The sequence below is a fragment of the Macaca thibetana genome, chromosome 3, assembly GCF_024542745.1.
Source record: "Macaca thibetana thibetana isolate TM-01 chromosome 3, ASM2454274v1, whole genome shotgun sequence".
In the NCBI taxonomy this organism is placed as follows: domain Eukaryota; kingdom Metazoa; phylum Chordata; class Mammalia; order Primates; family Cercopithecidae; genus Macaca; species Macaca thibetana.
The window spans coordinates 163,605,566-163,632,134 of record NC_065580.1 but is presented as its reverse complement, the minus strand read 5'-3'; the positions used below and the strand labels follow the sequence as shown (position 1 = coordinate 163,632,134).

The 26,569-nt window shown below is 42.1% G+C and overlaps 1 protein-coding gene and 1 pseudogene across 3 annotated transcripts in view; both read left to right on the top strand.

Moving 5' to 3' along the window:
- Window positions 1–3,412: 3,412 nt before the first annotated feature.
- The window catches only part of IFNAR1 (interferon alpha and beta receptor subunit 1), a 32,542-nt gene continuing 9,385 nt past the window's right edge, over window positions 3,413–26,569 (top strand). Inside the window, exons 1-8 of one of the 3 annotated variants that reach the window (XM_050785982.1) lie at window positions 3,413–3,630; window positions 14,150–14,273; window positions 16,751–16,926; window positions 19,022–19,179; window positions 19,292–19,433; window positions 20,980–21,094; window positions 24,901–25,100; window positions 25,203–25,357. In XM_050785982.1, the coding sequence (XP_050641939.1) occupies window positions 3,555–3,630; window positions 14,150–14,273; window positions 16,751–16,926; window positions 19,022–19,179; window positions 19,292–19,433; window positions 20,980–21,094; window positions 24,901–25,100; window positions 25,203–25,357 (1,146 nt within the window). In that variant the 5' untranslated portion in view covers window positions 3,413–3,554. Of the gene's footprint in view, window positions 3,670–14,149; window positions 14,274–16,750; window positions 16,927–19,021; window positions 19,180–19,291; window positions 19,434–20,979; window positions 21,095–24,900; window positions 25,101–25,202; window positions 25,358–26,569 lie in introns of all 3 variants that reach the window. The other 2 variants (XM_050785981.1, XM_050785980.1) reach the window with 2 other exon arrangements.
- Window positions 9,462–14,142, top strand: LOC126951672 (upstream stimulatory factor 1-like; annotated as a pseudogene).

Here is a 26,569-nt window from a genome sequence, read left to right as displayed (position 1 = left end):
ATAAGAATCTTTGAGTCTATACTAATAATAAATGGAGACCGGGCACGGTGGCTCAAGCCTGTAATCCCAGCACTTTGGGAGGCCAAGGCAGGCGGATCACCTGAGGTCAGGAGTTTGAGACCAGCCTGCCCAATATGGCGAAACCCCGTCTCTACTAAAAAATTAGCCAGGCATGGTGGCAGGCGCCTGTAATCCCAGCTACTCAAGAGGCTGAGGCAGGAGAATTGCTTGAACCCAGGAGGCAAAGGTTGAGGTGAGCTGAGATGGTGCCATTGCACTCCAGCCTGGGCAACAAGAGTAAAGCTCCATCTCAAAAAAATAAATAAATAAAAATAAAAATAAAATGGAAAGAAAGAAAAGCTCTTTCTTAAAATGTGTCAACTAATATTTGTAGTGAGAGGGTCACGGTTGAAAAGTTACCATTTCATAACTGTCACAGGTAGGACAATTCAGGCAAGGATGATTAATGGATGTTAATTCTAGAAGAAAAGTTTGATGAACAGCAGAATATTTGCAGGATCTCCGAGTGTCTTCCCACCAATTAGCTGCAGGAGGTAGGGTGGTGGGGATTTATGGGGGGCAGAATAGTAACTATACAATGGGGACTATAATATTTTGATACATAACCAAAATTAACATTACAGATGAGGGACTAATAAACTTAATGTGCCTGTGAATGCACTGAGGACACCACACAATTTATGTAGAATTACAGCCCGGTACGCATAATCTGAACTTAATCAGGAGAAACCATCAGACAAGGGCAAATTGGAGAAGCATTCTATAAAATAGTTGGCCTGTGTTTTTCAAAAAAGAAAAACAAAAATCCCCAAATCAAAAAAATGTCCATGACATGAAAGACAATGGCCAGGGAATTACTCTGGATTAAAGAAAGCTAAAGAAGTTCAGGAAAATAAGTAACATACATATATGACTTTGTATGTGTATTTAAAGAGGGAGTGCAGATACGGCAAAATATTAATGATTTGCTGAATCCGGGCAAAGGGTATGTGGGAGTTATCTTACTATTTTTGCAACTTGTCTATAATTTGAAATTATTTCCAAGCAAAAAGTAAAAAGGGGGCTGGGTGTGGTGGCTCACTCCTGTAATCCCAGCACTTTGGGAGTCTGAGGTGGGTGGATTACTTGAGGCCAGGAGCTCAAGACCAGCCTGGCCAACATGGCAAAACCCCATCTCTACTAAAAATACAAAAATTAGCCAGGCGCTGTGGCTCACACCTGTAGTCCCAGCTGCTTGGGAGGCTAAGGCAGAAGAATCGCTTGAACTGGGGAGGCAGAGGTTGCAGGGAGCCGAGATCATGCCATTACACTTCAGCCTGGGCAACAGAGCAAGACTCCCTCTCCCCTCCCCGCCAAAAAAAAGTAAAAAAGAACATGCTGTATGGAAAAACTCTAATGGACCGTTTTAACTAGAATTAAGGAGAGAAAGTAGGTTCTGGGTTAAGGTTATAGAGCTAGCACCACAGGGGAAATTAATTCATGTCTTATCCTTAAGTTATTATAACAAGCTGAAACTAAAGTACACAAAGTGCTTACCACAGGGTGTCACAGCTGTGGCAAATTTTATTAAAGCACAATCCAATTTTATTAAAATGCAATTCAATGTTCATAACAGGTTGTATTAAGATAGGGAAGACTACGAAAATTTTAGGAAAGGAAAGCAGGAAGAAAAGGAGGGGAGGAAATTGCCAATGTGTTTAAAAATCTAATGAAACGTTTCAGTCATTTTGAGCTTATTGTTCTAAATATAAAAATGCATCCTATTCCAACTAGTTTGCCAGAACTTTTGGGCAGCAGGAAATGGACATTTTAATTTAAACAGACAGAGTCGTTTGAAAGGCTTTTAAAATAACTATGATTTTGTAATCGCAACCAGGAATTTTTCCTCTTCCATTTGGCCTGTCTTCATGGGGTGCTTTTCCACCTTTGATGTTGTTAAAACGAAGTACTGACACACTCAGAATCAAACCCCCAAATCGATGAATCATAAAGTAATAATTCAAGGTTTTTAAAACGATACCTACAACTGGATAGATTGCCTAAAAATCATTATTCACTCAAACTGGGTTACTTTAATGATACGTAAATTATACCTCTTTAAAACAGGCATATTTCCCCTGGGCGTGGTGGCTCAAGCCTGCAATCCCAGCACTTTGGGAGGCGGAGGCGGACGGATCACTTGAGGTCAGGAGTTCCAGACCAGCCTGGGTAACACAGCGGAAACCCCATCTCTACTAAATACAAAAACTAGCCAGGCGTAATAGCGCACCGCTGTAATCTCAGCTACTCCGGAGGCTGAGGCAGGAGAATCGCTTGAACCCGGAAGGCAGAGGTTGCTGTGAGCCGAGATCGCGTCACTGCACTCCAGCCCGGGCGAGACAGCAAGACTCCGACTCAAAAAAAAAAAAAAAGCAAAAAAAAAAAAAAAAAAAAAAAAAATTCCATTGTATTGTTCTTTACAAACATTCATTTAATTATGTAACCGCTAATTAATTGCTTGGTTGTTATAATAACCAATTATTTGATTATCTCATCATTTAAATTTTATTTTGCATATTTTCACAATGCACTTGATCTATTACTGAGTAATTTAATTAAATAATCATTCGAACGGTGGGCTCGAATTGTTTACGGATAAAGCTCGACGACCAAAGCCTAGCGACCTCTGTTCTGGAGCCCCTCGGCCCAGGGCCCGTGGCGGTTCTCTCCAAGGGACCATCTCGCCCCTCAGCCAAGTCGCCCCGAAAACGAGTGCCTCTGCCCCGCTCTGGCTCTGCACACAGGAACAGTCTGGTCGCTCAGCCACTTCCTCCTTCCAGCCTCATCTGGTTCCCAGGCCGCTGGGGACTCCCAACGCCACTATCCAAGGCTCTAGGGTCAGCAAGCGCTCCGGGCGGAGAAGGGCAAGGACGAAGAGCGCACGGCCACGACCCGGACCCCACCCACGCCCTCCGACTGCAGACATGGGGAAGACACGCAGGAACTCCAAAGTCGCTGGGTCTGCGCACGTGTGTGCCGCGATCCTGTGAAGGTCAAGGCCTCCCGTGAGACGGGGTCTTCCTGGAATGCGATGGTGAACTGCGCCAGATCGGCCCCTGGCCGGAAAGAGTTTGGAAGAAGACAAGGCAGGAGGCCTACCATTTCTAAGGCGCTCGTGCACAGGCGTGGCGCAACTAGAGGGGGCAATGGGAGCTTGCAGAGGTGCTAGCTAGGAGGAAAGGCGCGTGCGCGGAGGAAAGGCGCGTGCGCGGAGGAAAGGCGCGTGCGCGGAGGAAAGGCGCGTGCGCGGAGGAAAGGCGCGTGCGCGGAGGAAAGGCGCGTGCGCGGAGGAAAGGCGCGTGCGCGGAGGAAAGGCGCGTGCGCGGAGAGGCGGTGCGAGCCATGGGGAAAGGCGCGTGCGCAGAGGGGCGATGAGCGCTAGGAGGGGCAGCGCGTGCGCAGAGGAGCGGTGTGGCTTAGGAGGGGGCAATGTAAGCTAAGAGGAGTGTTGCGTTCGCGGAGATGTGAGTGGTGGGACCTCCGGCGGCTCCCATATGATGGTCACCCTCCTGGGCGCGACGACCCTAGTGCTGGTCACCTTGGCGCCATGGGTGTTGTCCGCAGCCGCAGGTGAGAGGCCGGGAGGAGAATCTCGGCGCAGGGCCGGAGGTAGGGCGCGCAGCTGGGCTACCGGGGCGGCGATGGTGTTGGGGGCGACAGACCCCCAACCCTCGATCCTCTTTGCCGCGGCAAAGATTAAACCCGACTTGGGCTCGAAAATCAATCAGGAGAAAGTGGTGTTCTGGGTCCTCTGTCGCCGCTTGCCTGTGACGCGTGTACCGGTCCTTGGGCGCGCCCGGGTCCCCATCCCCGTGAAGTGGCAGTGCCAGAGCCTTGTGTCGAGTTTGCTTCTTTCCGGGAAAGTACTGCGGCTCAGCTGGCCTGTTTGATAATAAACAAAACATTTCCCGAAATGCATTTCCTCAATCTGGTAAAAACTAGGCGGCCAGTCCCACGGGGGAGTGAGCTAAGCGTGACCAGGATTTCTCTGCCCTCAGGATTCATACAGGCCAATAAGAAATGATAATCGGAGTGACTGAGGCATAATTCTCAGTCCTCGAGGTTTACTAATCCTGCTTCAGGGCGCATCCGAGAAAAACATGAGCCACAGACACATCTGTGACTGGTTTTCCAGAGGTTTTCAGGAGGTGGGGCAGTGAGGCAGTGAGGCAGATAGTTCTGTGACACTTCAGTTAGTGCCCAAGAAATCTGTATTTTAAGATACCATGAGTATGTTGAAGAGAAAAAGAGAGTAAAGGGAGTCCGTTATGCAGATGCCTCTGAGTAGGTGGAGTCTTGACTTTGTTTTGCACCTGAGAAGATAAGCTTGTAATTGACACTGTCAGTGTGGAAGGCCTGAATTAGTTTTTCAGGTTAACTTTGGAATGCCATTTGTTGAGAGGAGGGGTCCGTTCAGATGGTTGGGGGGCTTAGAATTTTATTTTTGGTTTACATAACTACCTACTTTTTCCCCAAAGAGATAATCATGTTCAAAACTCAATGAAATGTTTTCTCAATGAGATAGTAATATTGCTCAGTCTTTCAGAAGTCATAAAAATATTCACACTTTTTAAACTAGTAAATGCAATTCTAGGACCCAGGACTAAGAAAACTGTCCAAAATATGGGAAGACGTTTTTATTTATACTTTTTTTTTGTTTTGTTTTGAGAAGACAGCCTGTTGCCCAGGCTGGTGTGCAGAGGTGTGATCTCAGCTTACTGCAACCTCTGCCTCCTGGGTTCAGGTGATTCTCCTGCCTCAGCCTCTTGAGTAGCTGGAATTACAGGTGTACACCACCACATCTGGCTATTTTTTGTATTTTTAGTAGAGATGGGGTTTTGCCATGTTGGCCAGGCTGGTTTCGAACTCCTGACCTCAAACGATCCACTTCAGCCTCCCAAAGTGCTGGGATTACAGGCGTGAGCCACCGCACCTGGTCTATTTATACTTTAGACTTTAGTTTTAGGCACTAGACTTAGGTTGTAGACTTGAAGTTACAGTTGGCATCCCCTTGTTTATGGGAAACCAGCAAAGAATTGACTCACAATGATCTGTGGGGGTAGTCCTTCGCAGATGGCTGAGTCTTTTTATCTTTCCTTGGGGATTTGGCTGAAGCATTGTGCTAGTAACAGCCATTCATTTGGAAGAGGGTGTTGCAGTCACTTGGCCTCTGGGTTTAACGATCTTCCCTTTTGTGTAAGAAAGTTGGGAGAGGTCCTGAGATTTTTTTTTTTTTCTTTTACAAAAATAGTAAAAGAAAAATACAAAGGCAGGGTGTCACCAGGCTAATTTGCTGAAATTCTTCATACTTACCTGGGATGCATGGGGAAATGGCAACTATTATAAGGTTGATAAGAGACTGAGAGGTAATTTTGTAGTGAGGAGGGGTACCCAAAGAGAATCAGGGCTAGCATCCCAGTGCAGGAGTCCAGGTGGTCTGTGAGCCTGCGAGTGAGTTCAAAATACTTACCTGTTGTCTTAGGAAACCATATACCTGTGTGGTACATGATATACTATTTCTCAAACTTTTCCACAAATATGTAGTATATTTTTCCTAGGATGTGGGTACTAGGGTCCCGGTGCATCCCACAGTAATTTCTTTGAAGTCTTTTGTTTATGAAAAATTTGCATTAAACTCATGTTTCGTTTGATGTGAAAAGAGCTTTCCCAGAATTTTCATATAAAATTGACATTCCAGGAGGGTATGCGTTAAGAAATTAATTTAAAATTAGGTTAGAGGACAGGTGGCAAGATATAATTTATAGGCATTTAGCATTTCTTAAGCTCTTAACTGTGTGCCAGACACTAATCTAAGTGTTTTAACAGTATAAACTCATTAAGCTTTCAGAGCCACACAGATACTGTTATCCTTATTTAACAGACAGGGAAACTGAGCAACTGAGAGATCAAGTGACTTGCCTGAGGCTGTATAGGCCAGTCCGTGGCTGAGTGGGGAAGTCAACCCTGGGTCTGGCCTAAGAGCCCTGGGGCTTAACCAGACTAGACTATTTTCCTAAAGGCCAAACAATTTAAATTCCTGATTGTCCACTTGTATGTTAAGGGCCTAATTATCAGTATCTTTCAGTTAACTGTGAGCCCAAAAATATCTGAGACAGGTCTCAAATCAACTTAGAAAATTTATTTTGCCAAGGTTAAGGATGCATCCATGACACAGCCTCAAGAGGTCCTGGCCACATGTGCCCAAGGCCCAGCTTGCTTTTATACATTTTAGGGAGACATAATATATCAATCAGTACATCGAAGATGTGCATTTGATTGGTTCGATCTGGAAAGGCAGGACAAAAAGCAAGGCTTCCAGGTCATAGATTTAAAGATTTTCTGATTGATAATTGCTTGAAAGAGTTATTATCTAAAAACCTGGAATCAATAGAAAGGAATGTCTGGGATGTCCCAACGGGTTGTGGAGACCAAAATTTTATCATGCAGATCAAGCTTGTCCAACTCACAGCCCACTGGCTGCATGCAGCCTGTGACGGCTTTGAATCCAGCCCAACACAAATTTGTAAAACTTTCTTAAAATATGAGGGGTTTTGTCTGTTTGTTTTCTTTTCCTTTTTTTTTTTTTTTTTTTTTTTCTTTTTTTTCTTTTTTTAGCTCATCAGATAGTGTATTTTATGTTTGGCCCAAGACAATTGTTCTTCCATTGTGGCCCAAGGAAGCCAAAAGAGTGAACACCCTTGATGCAGATGAGGCCTGCAGATAGCAGGCTTCAGAGAGAATAGATTGTAACTGTTTCTTGTGAAACTTAAGGTCTGTGTTGATGTTAATGGTGGTTGGCTTTTTCTGAATTCCAGAAGAGAGGAGGGTATAATGAGGCATAGCCAAACCTGCCTTCCCCATCTTGGCCTGAAGTAGTTTTTCAGGTTAATTTTGGAATGCCCTTGGTCAAGAGAAGGGGTCCATTCTGATGGTTAAGGGACTTAGAATTTTATTTTTGGTTTACACAACTACCTACTTTTTCCCCAAAGAAATAGTCATGTTCAAAACGGAATGTTCAAAACTCAAGACCTTAAGTTTACAGCTCAAGCTGATCCTGAAAGTTAACTCAGTGAGATTATAATGTTGCTCATTCTTTCAGAAGTTGTATAAATATACCTTTTAGCCTAGTAAATGCAATTCTAGGACCCTAGATTAAGAAAACTGTAAAAAATATGGGAAGACATTTACTTACATATTTGTACAGATACCTATATTTGGATTTATGTCAGACTTAAAAATATAGTACACCATTTGGTCATCAAGATGAATGTGAAAAGTTGAAAGCAACCAAAATTATAAATACATTTATGTATATTAGATTAAATGTCCATTTATACATTTACATGTGGGGTAATAATTGTTAATATGCTAATATAAAACACATTAATATACTAGTAAATTAATATATTGTATGTTAATGTTACATAACAATAATTTTATGAAAAAATTATTAAAAGGAGATTGCCAATACTAACAGAGCAAAATCTGTGAAAACTAAAATCCTGTTTAATAACTTTATTTCCAAGCCCCTGTCCATTTATCAGTCAGTTATTCGTTGGTCTTCCAAATGCCAACATGCCTTCATGAAGTTACCCATGTAACTTCAGGGTCTCCTTCCTTTAGCAGTAAAGGATTTTTTTTCTCCCTGAGGAATCGCTAGCTGTACCCTATAACATTTTCTGTTCTTGTCTCAAGGCCCAAAATTACTAGAATTATAATATTCTGCCCAAGATATTGTAAATACTACAGATGCCATCAGATCTTTTGTTAAAGTCTGTAAACCCAGTTGCTACCCTTTGGCTGAATAGAATCTATAAATTCTAACAAATGGATAAGAAGCAAGTTAAGAATTCTAGAGTGGGATAAGGGGATGTGATGTATTCTATTCAGGGATGAAGTTTTAGAGACTCCAAGTATGAAACAGAAAATTGAGGATGGGGAGACCTGATGGGTATCACCTTAAATTTAAAAAAAAAAAAATCAGAAAGTGTTTTCTCAGATGTCTACCCTTTTGACCCCATACTATAAGATCTAACTGGAAAGTGCAAGAAGCTGTCTCAATTAAGAAAGTTCTGTAAGGGAGCCCCTGTGGTAGAACAAGTCTACAATGAGATAACATGATTGCCAAGGCAGAAGTAAAAGAAATATTGTAGGAACCATAAATAAATTTAAAAGCTGGTCTTTTAAAAAATATATAGCTTATCAAAGTGAAAGATCAGTCCTTTGTGATATTAAAGGAGTTCCTGTGAGCCCACCATTATGCTGGATACTCTGAAAAAATGCAAATCAACTATGAAACGATATAGATTCTGCCCTTAAGGAACTTGCAATCTAGTTTGAGATTTGTGTTTAACACAAAGAAGCAGTTTTTACAAATACTTCTTTTGAGGATTCTGGAAAGATGGCAGGGTAGAAAGCACCAGGAATCTGTCTCCTCACCTAGACAAGAACTGTACTGGCAGAATCTGATGTAACTATTTTGGAACTCTGGAGTCTATTGAAGGCTTGCAACTTCCAGGGGGCAGGGCAGGCTTAGATGGTAAGTTGCAGTTAATTTTGGTCTATTTGAGCTCTTAGTACAATAGCAGCTACCCATCTTCCACCTCTCAACCCTTGGCAGACAGCTATGCACGTTATTAGAGCAACCTGCACACAACTTACAGGAATCAGGTGAGCAAAAAGAAACCCACCATCTAGATCTCTGGAATCTGTGCTCTGATTACTCATTGCTCCTTCTCATCACAAAAGTGCAAAGAGATGGACGGTTGTTGTTGCCCTTACTCATTGTTACAACCCCCACCCCACTCACTCCCCTGCCGCATGGATTTAAAGGGCTAGGAATTCCCCTCTGCTTCATTTTTCTCTTTCACTTTTGGGAGTCAGATACTAAAGACTAGGACATATAAAAACAACTGCATTTATGGGGAAAATTAGAAAGTCACTGTACATACCTAGGGAAAGGCTCAGGAGAGACCTTAAGTTTATAGTTCAAGCTGATCCTTGGCACAGGATTAACAACAATTAAACAGCAATTAAACAAAGCAAAACACACAGACACACACACACACACACACACAATGTTGTCTGGGAGAGTGATGTTAGCAAGATGGCCAACTAGAAGCCTCTACTGCTCATCCCCTCATAAGACAGCCAGAAGAACAAATAAACAACTACATTTTAGCAAACTTAACTAAGAGTGCTAGAGTACATCAAAGAAGTAACAGAAATCCTAGTGAGCAGAAGAAAGTGGGATGTCCACATGGAGAATGGGAGGAAATACCAGGATTCCTAGGATCATCTGGGAACCAGGAGGAGCTTCTTCCTATGGCAAGGAGATAAGAAGATCCCAGTAACCCCCAGCTACACCATGGGCACCAGCAGATCTCACCACTGGGGTTCCTTAGAGTCTGCACAGCAACTAAGCCAAGCTGAGGAAGCTGCCTAGAGTCTGCATAGCTGCGTTCCCTCCAGAGAAGGAACCAACACTGTGCTCTGCCTGCTGTGGCCCTCACAGCTACTGTGCCACTCCATCTTGGAACTGGAACTACTTCTGGAGTGTGTCTTGCTTCGGAGACTTGTAGACATGGCTTCCTTTCATCTGAACCACCCCAGGCTGATGGCTTAACATCCTTAAGCTAAACTTTAAGCAGCTATTACACCCTTCCCTGTGGGGCCAAGTAGAGGTGGAACTACTCCACCTACTTCTACCCCACCTCCCTTGGGCTAGAGCTGAAGCAGCATCCTATTTCCTGGGAATAGGAAGGGAACAGTACCTTGGCCGCCCAGAGCAGTCATGCACCCCTGTGCCTAAGCTGAAGTGGTATACTGTATTCCAGGGAAACAGGGCCTGAACCACCAGAACAATCACATTCCCCAGGCCTCAGCTGAAGGAGCACATCGCTCCCTGCAGAATCAGTGTCCTGTCCAAGCCAAGCAGCTATGCATCCCAGGGCTGAGCTGATGTAGTACGCTATGTCTTAGGGAAACAGAGCAGTGGCTCAGCTGAGACACCCTGTTCTACAGGCCAAACAACTGTAGTACCCGGCTTCCTTGGAGCTGGACTAGTCTAGAGTCTGAGCTGCTGAGTAAGAGTCATCACTGTGCTGTTCCCTAACCCCCATTCCCAGCCCAAATAATAGCTATGCTTCACTATTTTGTAGTACTTGCTGCTGCAGCTACACCTGGTCTCACAGTCTGGGGTACTGCTCATCCCCAGCTAGTCCAAGATTTAAAGTCATGACTTCATGGTGCCTCATCCTTTGGGACCTGTGTTGCCACTGAGCCCTATTAGCTCATGTTCCCAAATTAAAACCATACCCTGCTCCCCAGGCCCAAACCTCCAGGGAACCCCTTCTTTATAGTCAGGCCATTGCTATGCCCTGACCTCCAGAGGGGTAGAATCAAAGCTATAACCCATTCTCTGGGCCTGAGCTGCCAGGAAGCACCTCCAGGTCACAAATCCTGGCTCTGTGAGCAACCTACATCCAACCCCTGCCACAGAGAGCAAACCCACCTCAGGAACCAAGTGTCTCAATAGGTTTGTGAGATCCTGAGCCTAGGACCTTTGCCCAGTAGCCACTCTGAGCACGTTCACCTGGAATCAAGAGCTGCTGCAGCTGCATATATATATAGCCCCTGTCAGACCTGACACCAAGAGGTATCCCCTTGCCTAAGTCTCCCCATTGTGGGGAAGACAAGAATAGGAGGATCCTAAAAGCCTTTGACACTGAGGACATTAACAACCTACACTACCACTGCCACAAACTTCTGCAGCCTAGGCCCCTGAGGCACCCATTTACTACTGACATTGAACACAGGTACAGCAGCTGCATGCAGACCATATCACTGCATCTGTCAGGAAACAGTCACCACACCTTTTGAAACCAGCATACTGAAACCCAACTGCTAATAAAAGACTTTGTCTTTGAAAGCCATTGTTTGTAGAGTTTGGAAGAGGTAATTATCTTATCAATGCAGAGACACAAAAACATGAAAAAGCAAGGAAATATGACACCACCAAAGGAAAGTAAGAACTCTCTAATGGTGGCCCAATGAAAAGAAGATCAACAGATTGCTGGAAAAGGAATTAAAACTAATGATCTTAAGGAAACTCAACAAGATACAAGAAAATACAGGCTGGGTGTGGTGGCTCAAGCCTGTAATCCCAGCACTTTGGGAGGCTGAGACAGGCGGATCACGAGGTCAGGATATCGAGACTATCCTGGCTAACACGGTGAAACCCCATCCCTACTAAAAAATACAAAAAAACTAGCCAGGCGAGGTGGTGGGCGCCTGTAGTCCCAGCTACTCAGGAGGCTGAGGCAGGAGAATGGTGTAAACCCGGGAGGCGGAGCTTCCAGTGAGCTGAGATCTAGCCACTGCACTCCAGCCTGGGTGACAGAGCGAGACTCCATCTCAAAAAAAAAAAAGAAAAAGAAAAAGAAAATACAGATAGTTCAACAAATCAGGAAAACAATTCACAATACAAAAAATTGAACAAAAAAATCAAAACATGATGAAGAAGAACCAAACAAATCCTGCAGTTGAAGAATTCAATGAATTACATTTTAAAAATACAATAAACAGCTTCAACAACAGACTTGGTAAAGCAGAAGAAATAATCTCTGAACTTGAAGATATATCATTTGATATTACTCAGTTATAGAAAAAACAAGTGAAACCCTACGAGACTTATGGGATATCATTAAAGGAACAAATATTCATACTATGTAAGTTACAGAAAGAGGAGAAAAGGTAAAAGACGTATACAAACTATTTAATGAAATAATAGCTGAAAACTTCCCAAGTCTGGAGAGACAGACATCCAGATCCAGAAAGCTCAATGATTCCCAAATAGATTTAACCCAAAAAGGTTCTCTCCAAAGCACATTATTGTCTGTTGTCAAAAGTCAAAGACAGAGAGAATTCTAAAAACAGCGAGAGAAAGGCATCAAGTCACATTTAAGAAAATCCTTGTTCAGCTAACAGCATATTTCTTCACAGAAACCTTACAGTACAGGAGAGGATGGGATGATATCCTCAAACAGCCAAGAATGCTATTCCCAGCAAAACTATCCTTCAGAAATGAGGGAGAAATACAGTTTTTCCCAGACAAGCAAAATCTGAGGGAATTCATCACTGCTAGACCAGCCTTATGAGAAATGCTCCAGGGAGTCCTACATCTGGAAGTGAAAAGAAAGTAGTCAGTACAATTAAAACATGGAAAAGTATAAAACTCACTGATAGAGCAGATACACAAAGGAGAAAGAGAAAAGAATTAAACCTTATCACTAGACAAAACCATCAAACCACAATGATAAATAATAAGAGAGGAAGAAAGGAGCAAAGGATATTATTAGAACACTATTAACAAAATGACAAAAGTAAGTGCTCAAATATCAATAATAATCTTGAATGTAAATGGATTAAATTCTGTACTTAAAGAGACTGGCTAAATGAATATTTTTTAAATGACTCAATTATATGCTTTCTATAAGAAACCCACTTCACCTATAAAGACACATATAAACTGAAATTGAAGGGATGGAAAAAGTTATTCCAAGCAAATGGAAACCAAAAGCTGTCAGGAATTGCTATACTTATGTCAGATTAAAAAGACATTAAGTTAAAAACTGTAAAAACAGATGAAGAGGGTTATAATATAATGATAAAGGGACCAATTCAGCAAGAGGATATAACAATTCTAAACATACATGTACCCAACAACAAAGCACCCAGATATATAAAGTAAATATTATTCTACATAAAAGAAAAAGATAGACTCCAATATGATAGTAGTTGGTGACTTGAACACCCCACTCTCAGCACTGGACAGATCAGCAAACTCCAAGTACAGTGATCTCAAAGAGACCACACTAAGAAACATAGTCAAACTTTTGAAAGCCAAAGACAGAGAAGTGACTTGTCATACACAAGGGATCTTTGATAACATAATCAGCAGATTTCTTATCTGATACTTTGGAGACCAGTATATTCAAAGTGCTAAAAAAAACCAAAACAAAACTCAAAACCCTGTATACGACAAAATTGCCCTCCAAAAGCATAAGGAAATTAAGATGTTCCTAGATAGACAAAAGCTGAAGGAGTTCATTACCACTAGACCTCCCCTGCAAGAAGTGCTTAAGGAAGTCCTGAAAGGTGAAATGAAAGGGCACTAGACAGAGGGGACAGTGCAGATTCAGGCACGTGCAATGGCTACTGGGGAAGACCCAGCCAGTGGGGCTATTGCCAGCATCCAGTCAGCTGCCGCCTTCCCTGACCCCAGCGTCAAGTGATGCGCAGGGTGATCCAGGTGTGTGAGGGGCAGCTGGATGTCCAGACTGAGGGCACTGGTGCCATCAGTGGCTATCCTGCCACTCAATCCATGACCCAGGTGGTGATCCAGGGTGCTTACACCAGTTATGATGCAGTTAACACAGAGGGGACAGCTGCTGAGATACACTATACTTTCCCACTCCTGCAGTGGGAGATGGGGCAGGGGGTACGACATCAGGGAGTACAGCTGCTGTTGGTACTACCCAGGGCTCAGAGGCACTGCTTGGGCAGGTGACTCCTGGCACTGGTCAGTTATTTGTGATGGTGTTACCACAAGGAGTACTGCAGGGAGGAAGCCAGCACTTGATTGCCCCTAGGACTCACCCTTACTTATCAGGACATAACACCATTGTAAATCAAGAAGCATCTCTATCTATCTCTGAACATACAATGTGAAATCACACTGAGGCCATAAAACAGTTGAACCTCATCATAAGAGTGACTCATCAGTGTCACTAATAAGGCCAAGAAAAATTCTATTTTCATGCAGAGACCATTCGTTTTTTAATTAAAAGACAACTCTTTTTCAAAAAGGAAAAAAAATCAACTCTTTTTTCAGCTCTCTCAGATGCAGAAATGTAATTACCAGCATCCCTGTGCTGGGAGCAATCATTAGATTTTTTTAGATTTTTAAAATATACTTCATTATATTTTACTGTATTCATTCTTTAATCAGGGATGTGAGGGATAGAGTAACATTTAGAATATCTGTAGAGTTTATATATAATGTTCTTATTTCTTGTTGCCTTTATAGGTGGAAAAAATCTAAAATCTCCTCAAAAAGTAGAGGTTGACGTCATAGATGACAACTTTATCCTGAGGTGGAACAGGAGTGAAGAATCTGTCGGGAATGTGACTTTTTCATTCGATTATCAAAAGTATGTGACTCTACTTACTGATTTGTCAGAATGACCTGAATCATTTTTACAAGTTTAGCACCGTAATTTTCAGATTTGGAAAGTATTTGGTTCTTCTATTTTTTAGAAATGTTATGCCTATTTTACATAGTATTTTTAACTTTGTTTCTGTAGAGACTTAGTCAAATACATCTTTGGGTGTTGAAGCAAAAAAATTGGGGATGAAGGTGGTAGACAGCATCTCTAAGCCATAGCCATTCCTTCTTTCCTCTGGGTGTTCCAGCTTCTTTCAATATAAGTTGGGATCTGAACTAGGGTGTATCTTGAGGATACGGCATAGTACTCCAAAAGGCCCATCCAAGACCTTGGAATAGGCCACGAGGTTCCCTGTGATCAGGCTTTCCTATTATCTCCATGATATATTTAGTAGAGATGGGGTTTCTCCATGTTTTCCAGACTGGTCTCGAACTCCTGACCTCAGATGATGCACCCGCCTCCACCTCCCAAAGTGCTGGGATTACAGGTGTGAGCCACTGCACCCAGCCAATAATGATTTTTTTAAGAAACTATAAAAGTAGCTTCTGCTGCAATATCTTGATTAGATGTGAAACAGTTTTAATGGAGCATGCATCAGCATCTCCTGAAATAGGAAAACAGATGTGAACAGTGAGGTTGGGTTGAAATTATATTAAGTTTCAAGTTTTTGATAAGGTTTTCTGTTTATAACAAGAGTTTCTGGATTTTTAGAAATAGTTTCTGATGTGGAACCTTTTCAAGAATGTTTAAGATATTTTTAATGCCAGCTCTAATCTCAGGCCTCAGATATGTAAAGTGGAAGTGAAAACTGACCAAGAATGAAGTATTTCATATGCTAGTGTATATTTTTGGTAATTTCTTTAAAATGTTTCCGTTTTGAAAAATGAGGTAGACTAGTATTTGGTTCAGCAGCAAAATTATTTTGGTATTATTTCTAGTTTCTAGTATCTAAATCATCTTTAAAATGGCATCTGTGATATTATTAAAAATAAATAAATCAGCTAATGAATTAGGCTTGACAAAAATGCCTTCCCAGAAGATAGTTTCCCTGCTACTTTTACAGTTGATGGGCTTAACATAGGTAAAAGCTTTGAAATCTGCTAAATTGGCCAGGCATGGTGGCCCACGCCTGTAATCCCAGCACTTTGGGAGGCTGAGGTGGGCAGGTCACCTGAGGTGAGGAGTTTAAGATCAGTCTAGCCGACATGGCAAAACCCCATCTCTACTAAAAAAAAAAAAAGAAAAAATACAAAAATTAGCCAGACGTGGTGGCACATGCCTGTAATCACAGCTACTTGAGAGGCTGAGGCAGGAGAATTGCTTGAACCTAGGAAGTGGAGGTTGCAGTGGGCCAAGATTGCTCCACTGCACTCCAGCCTGGGCAGCAGAGTGAGACTCTGTCTCAAAAAAAAAAAAAAAAAAAAAAAAAAAAAGAAAGCTACTAAGTTCATTTCTATCCCTCACTTTCCCTGCAAGCTCTTCCCCTTTCTGAGCAACATGTCCTTTTCTGCTTTAGGCACCCCCTGCCCACTTGATTTCTTCATGTTTGCCCCTTTTTCAAAAGGTAATATCAATCACTTCAGCTTTTTGATTGGCCAGTTCCACTTCCAAAAATTAATTTGTTTATGTAAACGTTTTAAGTGGTTTCTGATGATGTAATAGAAGAAATTACAGAGACAGGCAAGCAGAAGGGATGGTCTTTGAGAGGGCTGTGGAAACCCTGAAACCATACTGATTCCGAGGTCTTTCTTAGGGAAGTCTATTCATAGGAGGAGGTCAGAAAGTAATCATCCAATCCAATTCTCCAATTTCTATTTAATTTTATTTTATTAGAGACAGGGTCTTACTCGGTTGCTGAGGCTGGATTGCAGTGATATGATCATAGCCTATGGCAGCCTGCAGCCTTGAACCCCTGTGCTCAAATGACCCTCTCACCTCAGCCTTCCTAGTAGCTAGGACTATGAGCACATGCCACCATACCCTGCTTTGCCTTTTTTTTTTTCTCATAGAGACAGGGTTTGCTATGTTGACCAGGCTCCGAACTTTCAATAAGGAAGATAAGATCCAGAAACATAAAATAGTTTACCAGAAGTCACACAGCTATTTTTAACAGAGCCAACATACTAAATCCACTTTTACCTTATAGGTCATTTATTTCTCTGCTTCCTTGAAATCATAAAGCAACCACCCAAAAAATTATATAAAGAACTGTATTTTAAAATTCAATTTTATAAGTAATAACTTGGCTTATATGCATTGAAAAAGAGTGGAAGGGTGTACCCTGAAATGTTAATAGGACATTAGCTCAAATAGAAGAAATAACTCTTAAACTAAAAATAGAAATAACTCTTAAACGAGAGTTATTAAGAGTTAAGAAATAACTCTTAAACCAGTAAATATAAAGTATTTGACTATGCTTATACATTTGCTCACTCATTCATTTGTTTTATTTTACTTTAAAGACCTGAGATGGATAATTGGATAAAATTGCCTGGATGTCAGAATATGACTAGTACCAAATGCAACTTTTCTTCGCTCAAGCTGAACATTTATGATGAAATTAAATTGCGTATAAGAGCAGAAAAAGAAAACACTTCTTCATGGTATGAGGTTGACTCGTTTACACCATTTCGCAAAGGTAAGAAGAAGTTGCTGAATTATATTCCTCAGTAAATATCGCCGGAGCAGTTCACTTTCCAAGCCATTCATTTGCATGATGCAAAATCTAACATCTTTGAAAAAGAACAAAAATTCCCTTAAACCTGTATCTTCTTCCTGCTACGGCTCTATTTTTCCTGCTTTCCCTGTAGTAGTAGTTCTCAAAGGTCCTCGAGGCCCTTTCAGGGGGCTGTAAAGACAAAGCTATATTTATGAAAAATCTAAGACTTACTTGCCCTTTTTATTTTGGTTCTTTCTTGTATTTACAGTGGAGTTTTCCAGAGGAGGCTGTTTGATGTGTGATGTGGTGGTATGGTCACTGATTAACATAGAACTCAATGTGAAATTTATCTGCCTTCTTTATTAATCCCAACATTCAAAAGATTTGGAAAAAAATGTAAAACAGCACCACTCTGAAGTTTTATGTTCCTTGTGGCAAATGTTTGTTACCATAAAATAGGTTTATCATTGTTATTTCTTTTTCCTTTTTTTTTTTTTTTTTGAGACAGAGTTTTGCTCTTGTTGCCCAGGCTGGAGTGCAATGGCACGATCTTGGCTCACTACAGCCTCTGTCTCCTGGGTTCAAGTGACTCTCGCGCCTCAGCCTCCCAAGTAGCTGGGATTACAGGCATGTGCCACCATGCCCGGCTAATTTTGTACTTTTAGACAAGGTTTCTCCATGTTGGTCAGGCTGACCTCGAACTCCCAACCTCAGGTCTGCCCACCTCAACCTCCCAAAGTGCTGGGATTGCAGGCGAGAGAGAACCACGCCCAGTCCATTGTTATTTCTTAATGGATTAGTTAAAATGGATTGAAAACTTTACCAGTTTTAATGTTTAATATGCTAATATAAAAAGATACAGCCCACATAAATAACGGCTGTTTTGGATTCTCAGTAATTCCTTTAAGAATGTAAAGGAGCCGAGTGTAGTGGCTCACACCTGTAATTCCAACACTTTGGGAGGCTGAGGTGGGAGGATCACTTGAGGCCAGAAGTTAAAGACCAACCTAGGCAACATAGTGAGACCCCATCTCTACAAAAAATATATAAAAATTAACCAGGCATGGTGGTACACAGCTGTAGTCCCAGTTATTCAGGAAGCTGAAGAGGGAGGATCACTTGAGCCTGGGAGATCAAGGTTGCAGTAAGCCGTGTTTGTGCCACTGCACTCCAGCCTAAGCAACAGAGCTAGACCATATCTCAAAAAAAGATGAGGATCCTGAGACCAAAAGGCTTGAGAACCACTGCCCTTTACCAAGAATGATCTGTACTCCGTTTCTATACTACTTACCTTCCCATTCCCTCTCAGTCCACTCCATTCAAACGCTGTTCCTCATCACTATTAAAACCACTCTTTTCGGCCGGGTGCGGTGGCTCACGCCTGTAATCCCAGCACTTGGGGAGGCCGAGGCGGGTGGATCACGAAGTCAGGAGATCGAGACCATTCTGGCTAACACGGTGAAACCGTCTCTACTAAAAATACAAAAATAAATGAAAAAAACTAACTGGGCTTGGTGGTGGATGCCTGTAGTCCCAGCTACTCGGGAGGCTGAGGCAGGAGAATGGCATGAACCCGGGAGGTGGAGCTTGCAGTGAGCTGAGATCGTGCCACTGCACTCCAACTTGGGCAACAGAGCGAGACTCCATCTCAAAAAAAAAACAAAAAAACAAAAAAAACACCATTCTCAAGGTCACAGCAGCCTCCACAATGCCAAGCAAATTCCCAGTCCTCTTCTGGCTTCATCCCTCAGTAGCACAGATGTGGTCATCACTCAGTTTTTCCTTTACTGGATCTCTAGGGCACTGCTCTTTCTTGGTTCTCCTCCTGCTCATTGATTGCTTCATCTTCCCGACTTTTCAGTGTTAGACTGCTGCTGGGCTCAGTCGTTGAACCTCTTCTCTTTCTGTATCACTCCACTGGTGATCTTACAGCTTTCTATGCTATCTGTGTGCTCTTAACTCCCAGAAGTGGCAGGCACATAGTAAGTGCTCAGAATTATTTGTCAAATGAAGGTTTTGGCGTTATATTAATAAAGTTCCAAAGTAACTGTTTTGATTTTTTTTTTTTTTGCAGCTCAAATTGGTCCTCCAGAAGTACATTTAGAAGCTGAAGATAAGGCAATAGTGATATACATCTCTCCTCCTGGAACAGAAGATAGTGTCATGTGGGCTTTGGATCGTTCAAGCTTTACATATAGCTTAGTTATCTGGAAAAACTCTTCAAGTGTAGAAGTAAGCATTGTTTTTACCTTTGTTTAATCGATGTGAGAGAAAAATTAGGTGAATTAATCCTAAAATTTGACTTTATACTTTTTTAAAGAAGCAACTTATATTTTTATTATAGGAAAGGATTGAAAATATTTATTCCAGACATAAAATTTCTAAACTCTCACCAGAGACTACTTATTGTTTAAAAGTTAAAGCAGCACTACTTACGTCACGGAAAATTGGTGTCTATGGTCCAGTGCGTTGTATAAAGACCACAGGTAAGGAAGGTGTTTTGTTTTCGTTTCAATAAGTATATATACAAATTGTCAATTTTGGCATCTTTCCCATATTGCTGAAGTTTACATGATAGGTTGATACATGTTTAAAAGATTGTAACATTTACATAAGCAAAATAAATGTTATTTGGGATTTTTGTCTCAAAGAGTAATGAAAATTAATTCTACTTAAAAGTTCAGGCTGGGCGTAGTGGCCCACGCCTGTAATCCCAACACTTTGGGAGACTGAGGTAGACAGATCACTTGAAGCCAGAAGTTCGAGAACAGCCTGAACAACATGGGAAAACCCCGTGTCTACTAAAAATAAAAAATTAGCTGGGCGTGATGGCATCCGCCTGTCGTCGTAGCTACTTGGAGGCTGAGGCACAAGAATCCCTTGAACCTGGGAGGTGGAAGTTACAGTGAGCCAAAATCGCACCATTGCACTCCAGTGGGGAGCAAGTTGGACAAAGAGTAAGACTCCTTCTTAGAAAAAAAAAATTCAAATATTTTGTAATGACAAAACTTTTCATTTGTTCAGAATCCACATAAAGCAGGAGGTAGCTGAATATGAGCTCTGCAAATGGGAAGAAAAGGAGGGGAAGTAGTTGCTGGTAGACAAGTTATTCTTCCAGCAAGCATACCTTTGTACGTGGGATGTTAAAATAGGAAAGCATCCTGATATATTTAGTCAGTAACATCTTTCCAATAATTAAGGTCAGGGACAGGAGCTGGGATTTGTTTATTTTAATTGTAAATTTCATCTGCTTTATTTTTTTAATCAAACATTACAGAAGGGTTTAAAGTGAAGTCTTTTCCCCCTCCCTTCTTATCCCCAATTCCACTCACCAGAGGTAAGCATTGCTTGGCAGTTTGTGTATATCCTTTCACAACTTTTTTTCAGGGCTTATGTAAGCATATATACAGACCCACAGTTTCTTGGGTTTTGTTTTTTAAATTACAAAATAAAATCTTACTAGTTGTACTTTACAGCTTGCTTACTTAACCCAGTTTGTTGGGGATATCATTCTATATCAGTCAATACAGATCTGTTACATTCTTCATTTGATCTTAGCCATCTGTTGCATTCTTTTTTTTTTTTTTTTTTTTTTTTTTTGAGACAGGGTCTCACTCTGTTGCCCAGACTGGAGTGCAGTGGCTCAATCTCGGCTCACTGCAACCTCTGCCTCCCAGGTTCACGCGATTCTCCTGCCTCAGCCTCCCGAGTAGCTGGGGTGTGCCATCATGCCCGGCTAATTTTTGTATTTTTAGTAGAAACGGGGTTTCACCATGTTGACCAGGCGGGTCTTGAACTCCTAACCTCAGGTAATCCATCCACCTCAGCCTCCCAAATTGCTGGGATTACAGGCGTGAGCCACTGCGCCTGGCCTGTCGTCTTTCAAATGGCTGCATAGTATTACACAGTGTGAATACAAACCGTCCTTAACTATTACCTTATAATGATAAAATGTGAGCCTTTATCTTCTTGCCAGTTATCTCACTTGAGTAAAAATGTATGCTTTTTTTTAATCTGTTCTTTGGCTTCTAGTTGAAAATGAACTACCTCCACCAGAAAATATAGAAGTCATTGTTCAAAATCAGAACTATGTTCTTAAGTGGGATTATACGTATGCAAACATGACCTTTCAAGTTCAGTGGCTCCAGTAAGTTCTATTCTGTAAATTTCCTTTTGCCCAGTTTGTTTTGATTATGCTTCTTTTCACTCTGCTTCAGTCACCAGGTCCTTGCATACAGAATGACCAACTGGGAGGTGGGTATGATATATTGGAAACATGAGGAATCTCATTTCTAACCCCAGTTCAGCCAGTAACTAACTGGATGACATTGAGCTAATCGCTTAACCTCCATGGGCCTCAATTTCTTCACTTGTAAAATAGATGGATTCTAATATCTGGGGTTCTTACTGGCTTAAGAAAAAAAAAAAAATGTGATTAGTTGCGTGTGTTATTTCCACAATCTGGAACACTTGACCCTTGACCCTGATGTTTTTCTTAAGATGTATTCTCTTCTCCCATGAGTCCTTAAAATGATCTCAGTCCACTCACTTGTTCCATTCAAAAAATTAGCCTTCCTCATTTATTACTTTAGTGGTTTTGACAAAATTTTGTAGTAGTTACTTTGGTGGGAAAGAAAGTTGGAAAAAACTGTGTTCTATGTGGTTGAGCAGAGGCTAGCTAAACATGGATGAAGTCTAGGCACTGCATAAAAGAAAGAGAACTGGCCTGGTGCAGTGGCGCATGCCTATAGTCCCAGCTACTCAGTGGGCTGAGGCAGGAGGATTACTTGAGGCCAGGGATTGAGGCTGCAGTGTGCTATGATCACACCTGCAAGTAGCCGCTGCACTGCAGCCTGGGCAACATAGTGAGACCCCCATCTCTAAATATTAAAATTTTTTAAAAACTGATAAAAGAGAACGGCATGTAGTTTATACTGATTGGGAAATTGTAGGAGATGAATAGAGAGAAAAAAGAGAAGAGGAAAATTAAGTAGAAGGAAAAGTGGGTTATGGGGAGAAAAGAAATGGAAAGAAAGATATACATTGGTGGCAGAGGAGTAGAGAGCAAAGGCAAGTATAGCTAAGACAGGAAAGGAAAAGTCAGAAGAAACTGGAAAGAAACAGAAAAAATGAGGGAGAAGGGAAGTGTGAGTACTGCTATGATCAATTTCTCTCTCTCTTTTAGTGTTCATTTTGAACCAAGGGTGACCAGTAGAATGGAAATGCATTTATGTGCATATGTGCCCTACAGTGCATATATAACCTCACAAACCAATCAGGAGACTGTTCAGTAATCTTTTGTGTATACCTCACTTTCAGAAGTGAATAAATAATAGGGTCACCAAATAGATAATGAGCAGTATTTCTGATGGCTGATCTCTAAGCTGCTTTGGGGCACTTAGCATATTGTACAAAGCACTGAAGAAATGGGGAAAGAGTCAACAGAATCAAACATGGTTCTAGAAGTCGAAAGCAGTGAGCGGACATTGCAAAGTGTTGTATGGTTTCAGACTAAAGAGTGGTATACAAATTATAAGGGTTGCAGAAATTGAAAATGTAAAGGTGAATAGGGGCTGAAGAGACCAAAGAAGCCATAAGAAAAGAGATGAGGTAGGAACAAGGCCTTGATTGTTAATTCCAATTTTTTTCAAATAGACAAGTATTAGATGTTTTCTGTTTCTGTAACAAATTACCACAGACTTAGCAACTTAAACAGCTATTTATTGTCTCAAAGTTTCTGTGAGTCAGGAGTCCAAGCGTGGCTTAGCTGGGTCTTCTGCCAAGCAGTCAAGGAGTCAGTCAGTCATACAAGACTCGGGGGCTGCTCCCAAGCTCACATGTTGTTGGCAGAATTTATTTCTAGAACTCATAGTGGCTCACTTCGTAAGAGACTATCAGGGAGGGAGAGTCTGACCTCTAGATCCTTTTTTTTTTTTTTTTTGAGAGGGAGTCTCACCCTGTCACCCAGACTGGAATGCAGGGGCACGATCTCAGCTCCCTGCAACCTCCGCCTCCCGGGTTCAAGTGATTCTTCTGTCTGCCTCAGCCTCCCGAGTAGCTGGGACTACAGGTGTGCGCCACTACACCCAGCTAATTTTTGTAGTTTTAGTAGAAACAGGGTTTTACCATGTTGTCCAGGGTGGTCTCGAACTCCTGACTTCAGGTGATCCACCCGCCTCAGCCTCCCAAAATTCTGGGATTACAGGCATGAGGCACCGTGCTCAGCCAGTTTTTTTGTATCTTTAGTAGTGACAGGGTTTCTCCATGTTGGCCAGGCTGTTTGAAAACTCCTGGCCTCGAGTGATCCGCCCACCTCAGCCTCCCAAAGTGCCGGGATCAGAGGTGTGAGCCGCCGCGCCCACCTCAGCCTCCCAAAGTGCTGGGATCAGAGGTGTGAGCCGCCGCGCCCAGCTAAATCCTCTTTGAAGGGGCTCATCTCATTAGGTCAGGCCCACCCAGAATAGTCTCTCGTTTGATTCAACTGATTTGGGACCTGTATTACATCTGTGAAATGGCTTTTCTTCTGCCACTCAATGTAACCTCATTATGAGAGGAGGGCCTCCATCCTATTTACAGGTCCTGCCCACAGTCAAGAGGAGGGGATTATACAGGATGTGTACACCAGGGGGCAGGAATCTTGGGGGCCATCTCGGAATTTTGCCTTCTTCAGTGGGAAGGATGTCCTTCTAGAGTAGCAGAACATTTGGACACCAGGTTGCAATGGGAAGAAAGCTGAATAAGTAGAATGGGACAAGATTAGGGTCAACCTCAGGTTGTCCTGCAGGCTTTTGGGGATTTTGTGTTGGGGTGATGAGTAACCTGCGCTCTGGATTTGAGGAAGGTGTGCACGGCAATGTGGTATATGGGAGAGTGGACTAAGAAGAAGACACTAGAGAGAGACAAGGAAACCAGTCAGGAGGCTGTTAGAGTTCTGGGCTTGAACTGAGGTGCTTTTAGCTCCTGGTTCCTGGGCAAGTTACTGAACCTCTTTAGTCTCGTACTTATACTTGCTCTCATAACCCTGCAGTGTGTCTCTATTTTGGTACTTATCCTCTGGTATGCTGGCGCATGTTTAGCAACTGGCTTTCCAGAAAGAAGAAGTCCTATTTTGTAGTGTTTGCTGATTTTCGTGATATAAATATTCCCACCATGGCCACTTTCAAGCCACCAGCCTGATGTCCCTGAACATGGAGTTGGGAAGATATGCACAGTAGCACACCACTGTCGTATAGCTACAATAGATAAAGATAGCCCCAAGAGCTTAGACAATAAAATGTAGTAAAATAGTTAGGACAAGATGAATTTATTTATCACCTCTGTCTTTAAAACAATTTTTATTTGCAAATTTTTATAACTTAATTTTTAATAATGATTTTTGTTTAAAAACCAGTTTGCACTTTGGGAGGCCGAGGTAGGTGGATCACCTGAGGTCAGGAGTTCGAGACCAGCCTGGCCAACACGGCGAAACCCCGTCTCTACTAAAAATACAAAAATTAGGCAGGCCTGGTGGCGTGCGCTTGTAATCCCAGCTACTCAGGGGGACAGAGGCAGGAGAATTGCTTGAACCCAGGAGGCGGAGGTTTCAGTGAGTCAAGATCCTACCACTCCACTCCAGCCTGGGTGACAGAGCGAGACTCAGTCTCAAAAAAAAACCAAAAAAACAAAAAAAAACCCAGCTTGCAGCATTCCTGGAAATTCTAACTAACAGATGTTCTTGCACATTGACATAAGCCACCTGCAGCAGAGCACAGCGTGATCACAGTGTGGAACAATGTTTGGCTTTCTTTTATGTTAGATGCATATCTCCGCCATTGTTTGTGAGTTTCCTGAGGGTGGCTACTATTTATTTCTGTAACCTGAGCCCCCAACACAGTGTCTGGCATATTGTACATACTTAATAAATATCTATTGAATTAATGTGTGGTTGAGTTTAAAAATTGTTTGTCTTAAAAGTGCCTTTTTAAAAAGGAAACCTGGAAACCATTTGTATAAATGGAAACAAATACCTGACTGCAAAAATGTCACAACTACCCAGTGTGTCTTTCCTCAAAACACTTTCCAAAAAGGAATTTACCTTCTCCGCGTACAAGCATCTGATGGAAATAACACGTCTTTTTGGTCTGAAGAGATAAAGTTTGATACTGAAATACAAGGTAAGGCAGTAGTTTTTACTGGAGATTGTAATTCTCTGATTTGGTACAAGTTCTTAAAATTGTTTTTCTAATTGAACATTATTTCTTTACAAATTTTTCTAGCTTCCCTGCTTCCTCCAGTCTTTAACATTAGATCCCTTAGTGATTCATTACATATCTCTATTGGTGCTCCAAAATGGTCTGAAAACAAGCCTGTGATCCAGGATTATCCACTGATTTATGAAATTCTTTTTTGGGAAAACACTTCAAAGGCTGAGGTAAAAAGACTATAGTATAATTTTGTAGCTTAGAGTTATAACTGTGATTTAAGTAAATAAAGCTTGAATTTAAAATTTGGGGGAAATTTTTAAACTTTTATGTGGGCTGAGTGCAGTGGCCTGTAATCCCAGCACTTCAGGAGGCCAAGGTGAGAGGATCACTTGAGCCCAAGGGTTTGAGACCAGCCTGGGCAAAATAGGGAGACCCTGTCTCAAATAAAAATTTTTAAAAATTAGCCTGGTGTGATGGCGTGCACCTAATATTCCCAGCTACTTGGGGTGGGAGGATCGCTTGAGCTTCAGAGGTCAAGCTTGCAATGAGCCATGATCGTGCCACTGCACTCCAGCCTGGGTGACAGAGTGACTGACAGCCTGTCTTAAAAAAAAAAAAAAAAGGCCGGGCGCGGTAGCTCACGCCTGTAATCCCAGCACTTCGGGAGGCTGAGGCGGGCGGATCACGAGGTCAGGGGATCGAGACCATCCTGGCTAACACATGAAACCCCATCTCTACTAAAAATGCAAAAAATTAGCTGGGCATGGCGGCGGCCGCCTGTAGTCCCAGCTGCTTGGGAGGCTAAGGCAGAGCTTGCAGTGAGCCGAGATCGTGCCACTGCACTACAGCCTGGGCAACTGAGCAAGACTTCATCTCAAAAAAAAAAATAAAGAGTGATTAACTCAGATATTTACAGAATGAAGAACATGAGCATTTTTCATGTTTTGTACTATAGAGTTATGGGTGAGCTACATCTGGGCGCAGTTTACTTTTAAAATACAGATTCCTGAGCCTGTTGTTACTGAATCATTATCTCTGGGGATGGAGCTCATGAATTTGCATTTTTTTAACATGATTCCTATGTATTCATCTAAACCCGGGTTTCTTAGCATTACTGACGTTTGGGCTGGATAGTTCATTGCGGGGCAGGGGGGACTGACCTGTGCAGTGCAAGATGCCTGGCAGCATTCTGGCTTCTGCCTACTAGATGCCAGTAGTGTTCCTTCCTAGTTGTGACAACCAAAAATATCTCCAAATATTGTCAAATGTCCTCTGGTGGCTCCTCCAAGGGGACAAAAATTGATTCTCATGGGACAAAAGAATCGATAGTACAGTTGTTTTTATTCCTCCAAAACCATTGGAAAACATTCTTCCAAAGTTCAGCTTTGCCCAACAAAATGTTATTCCTTAGTCTTTAATTTTATGATGGGGGAAGGATT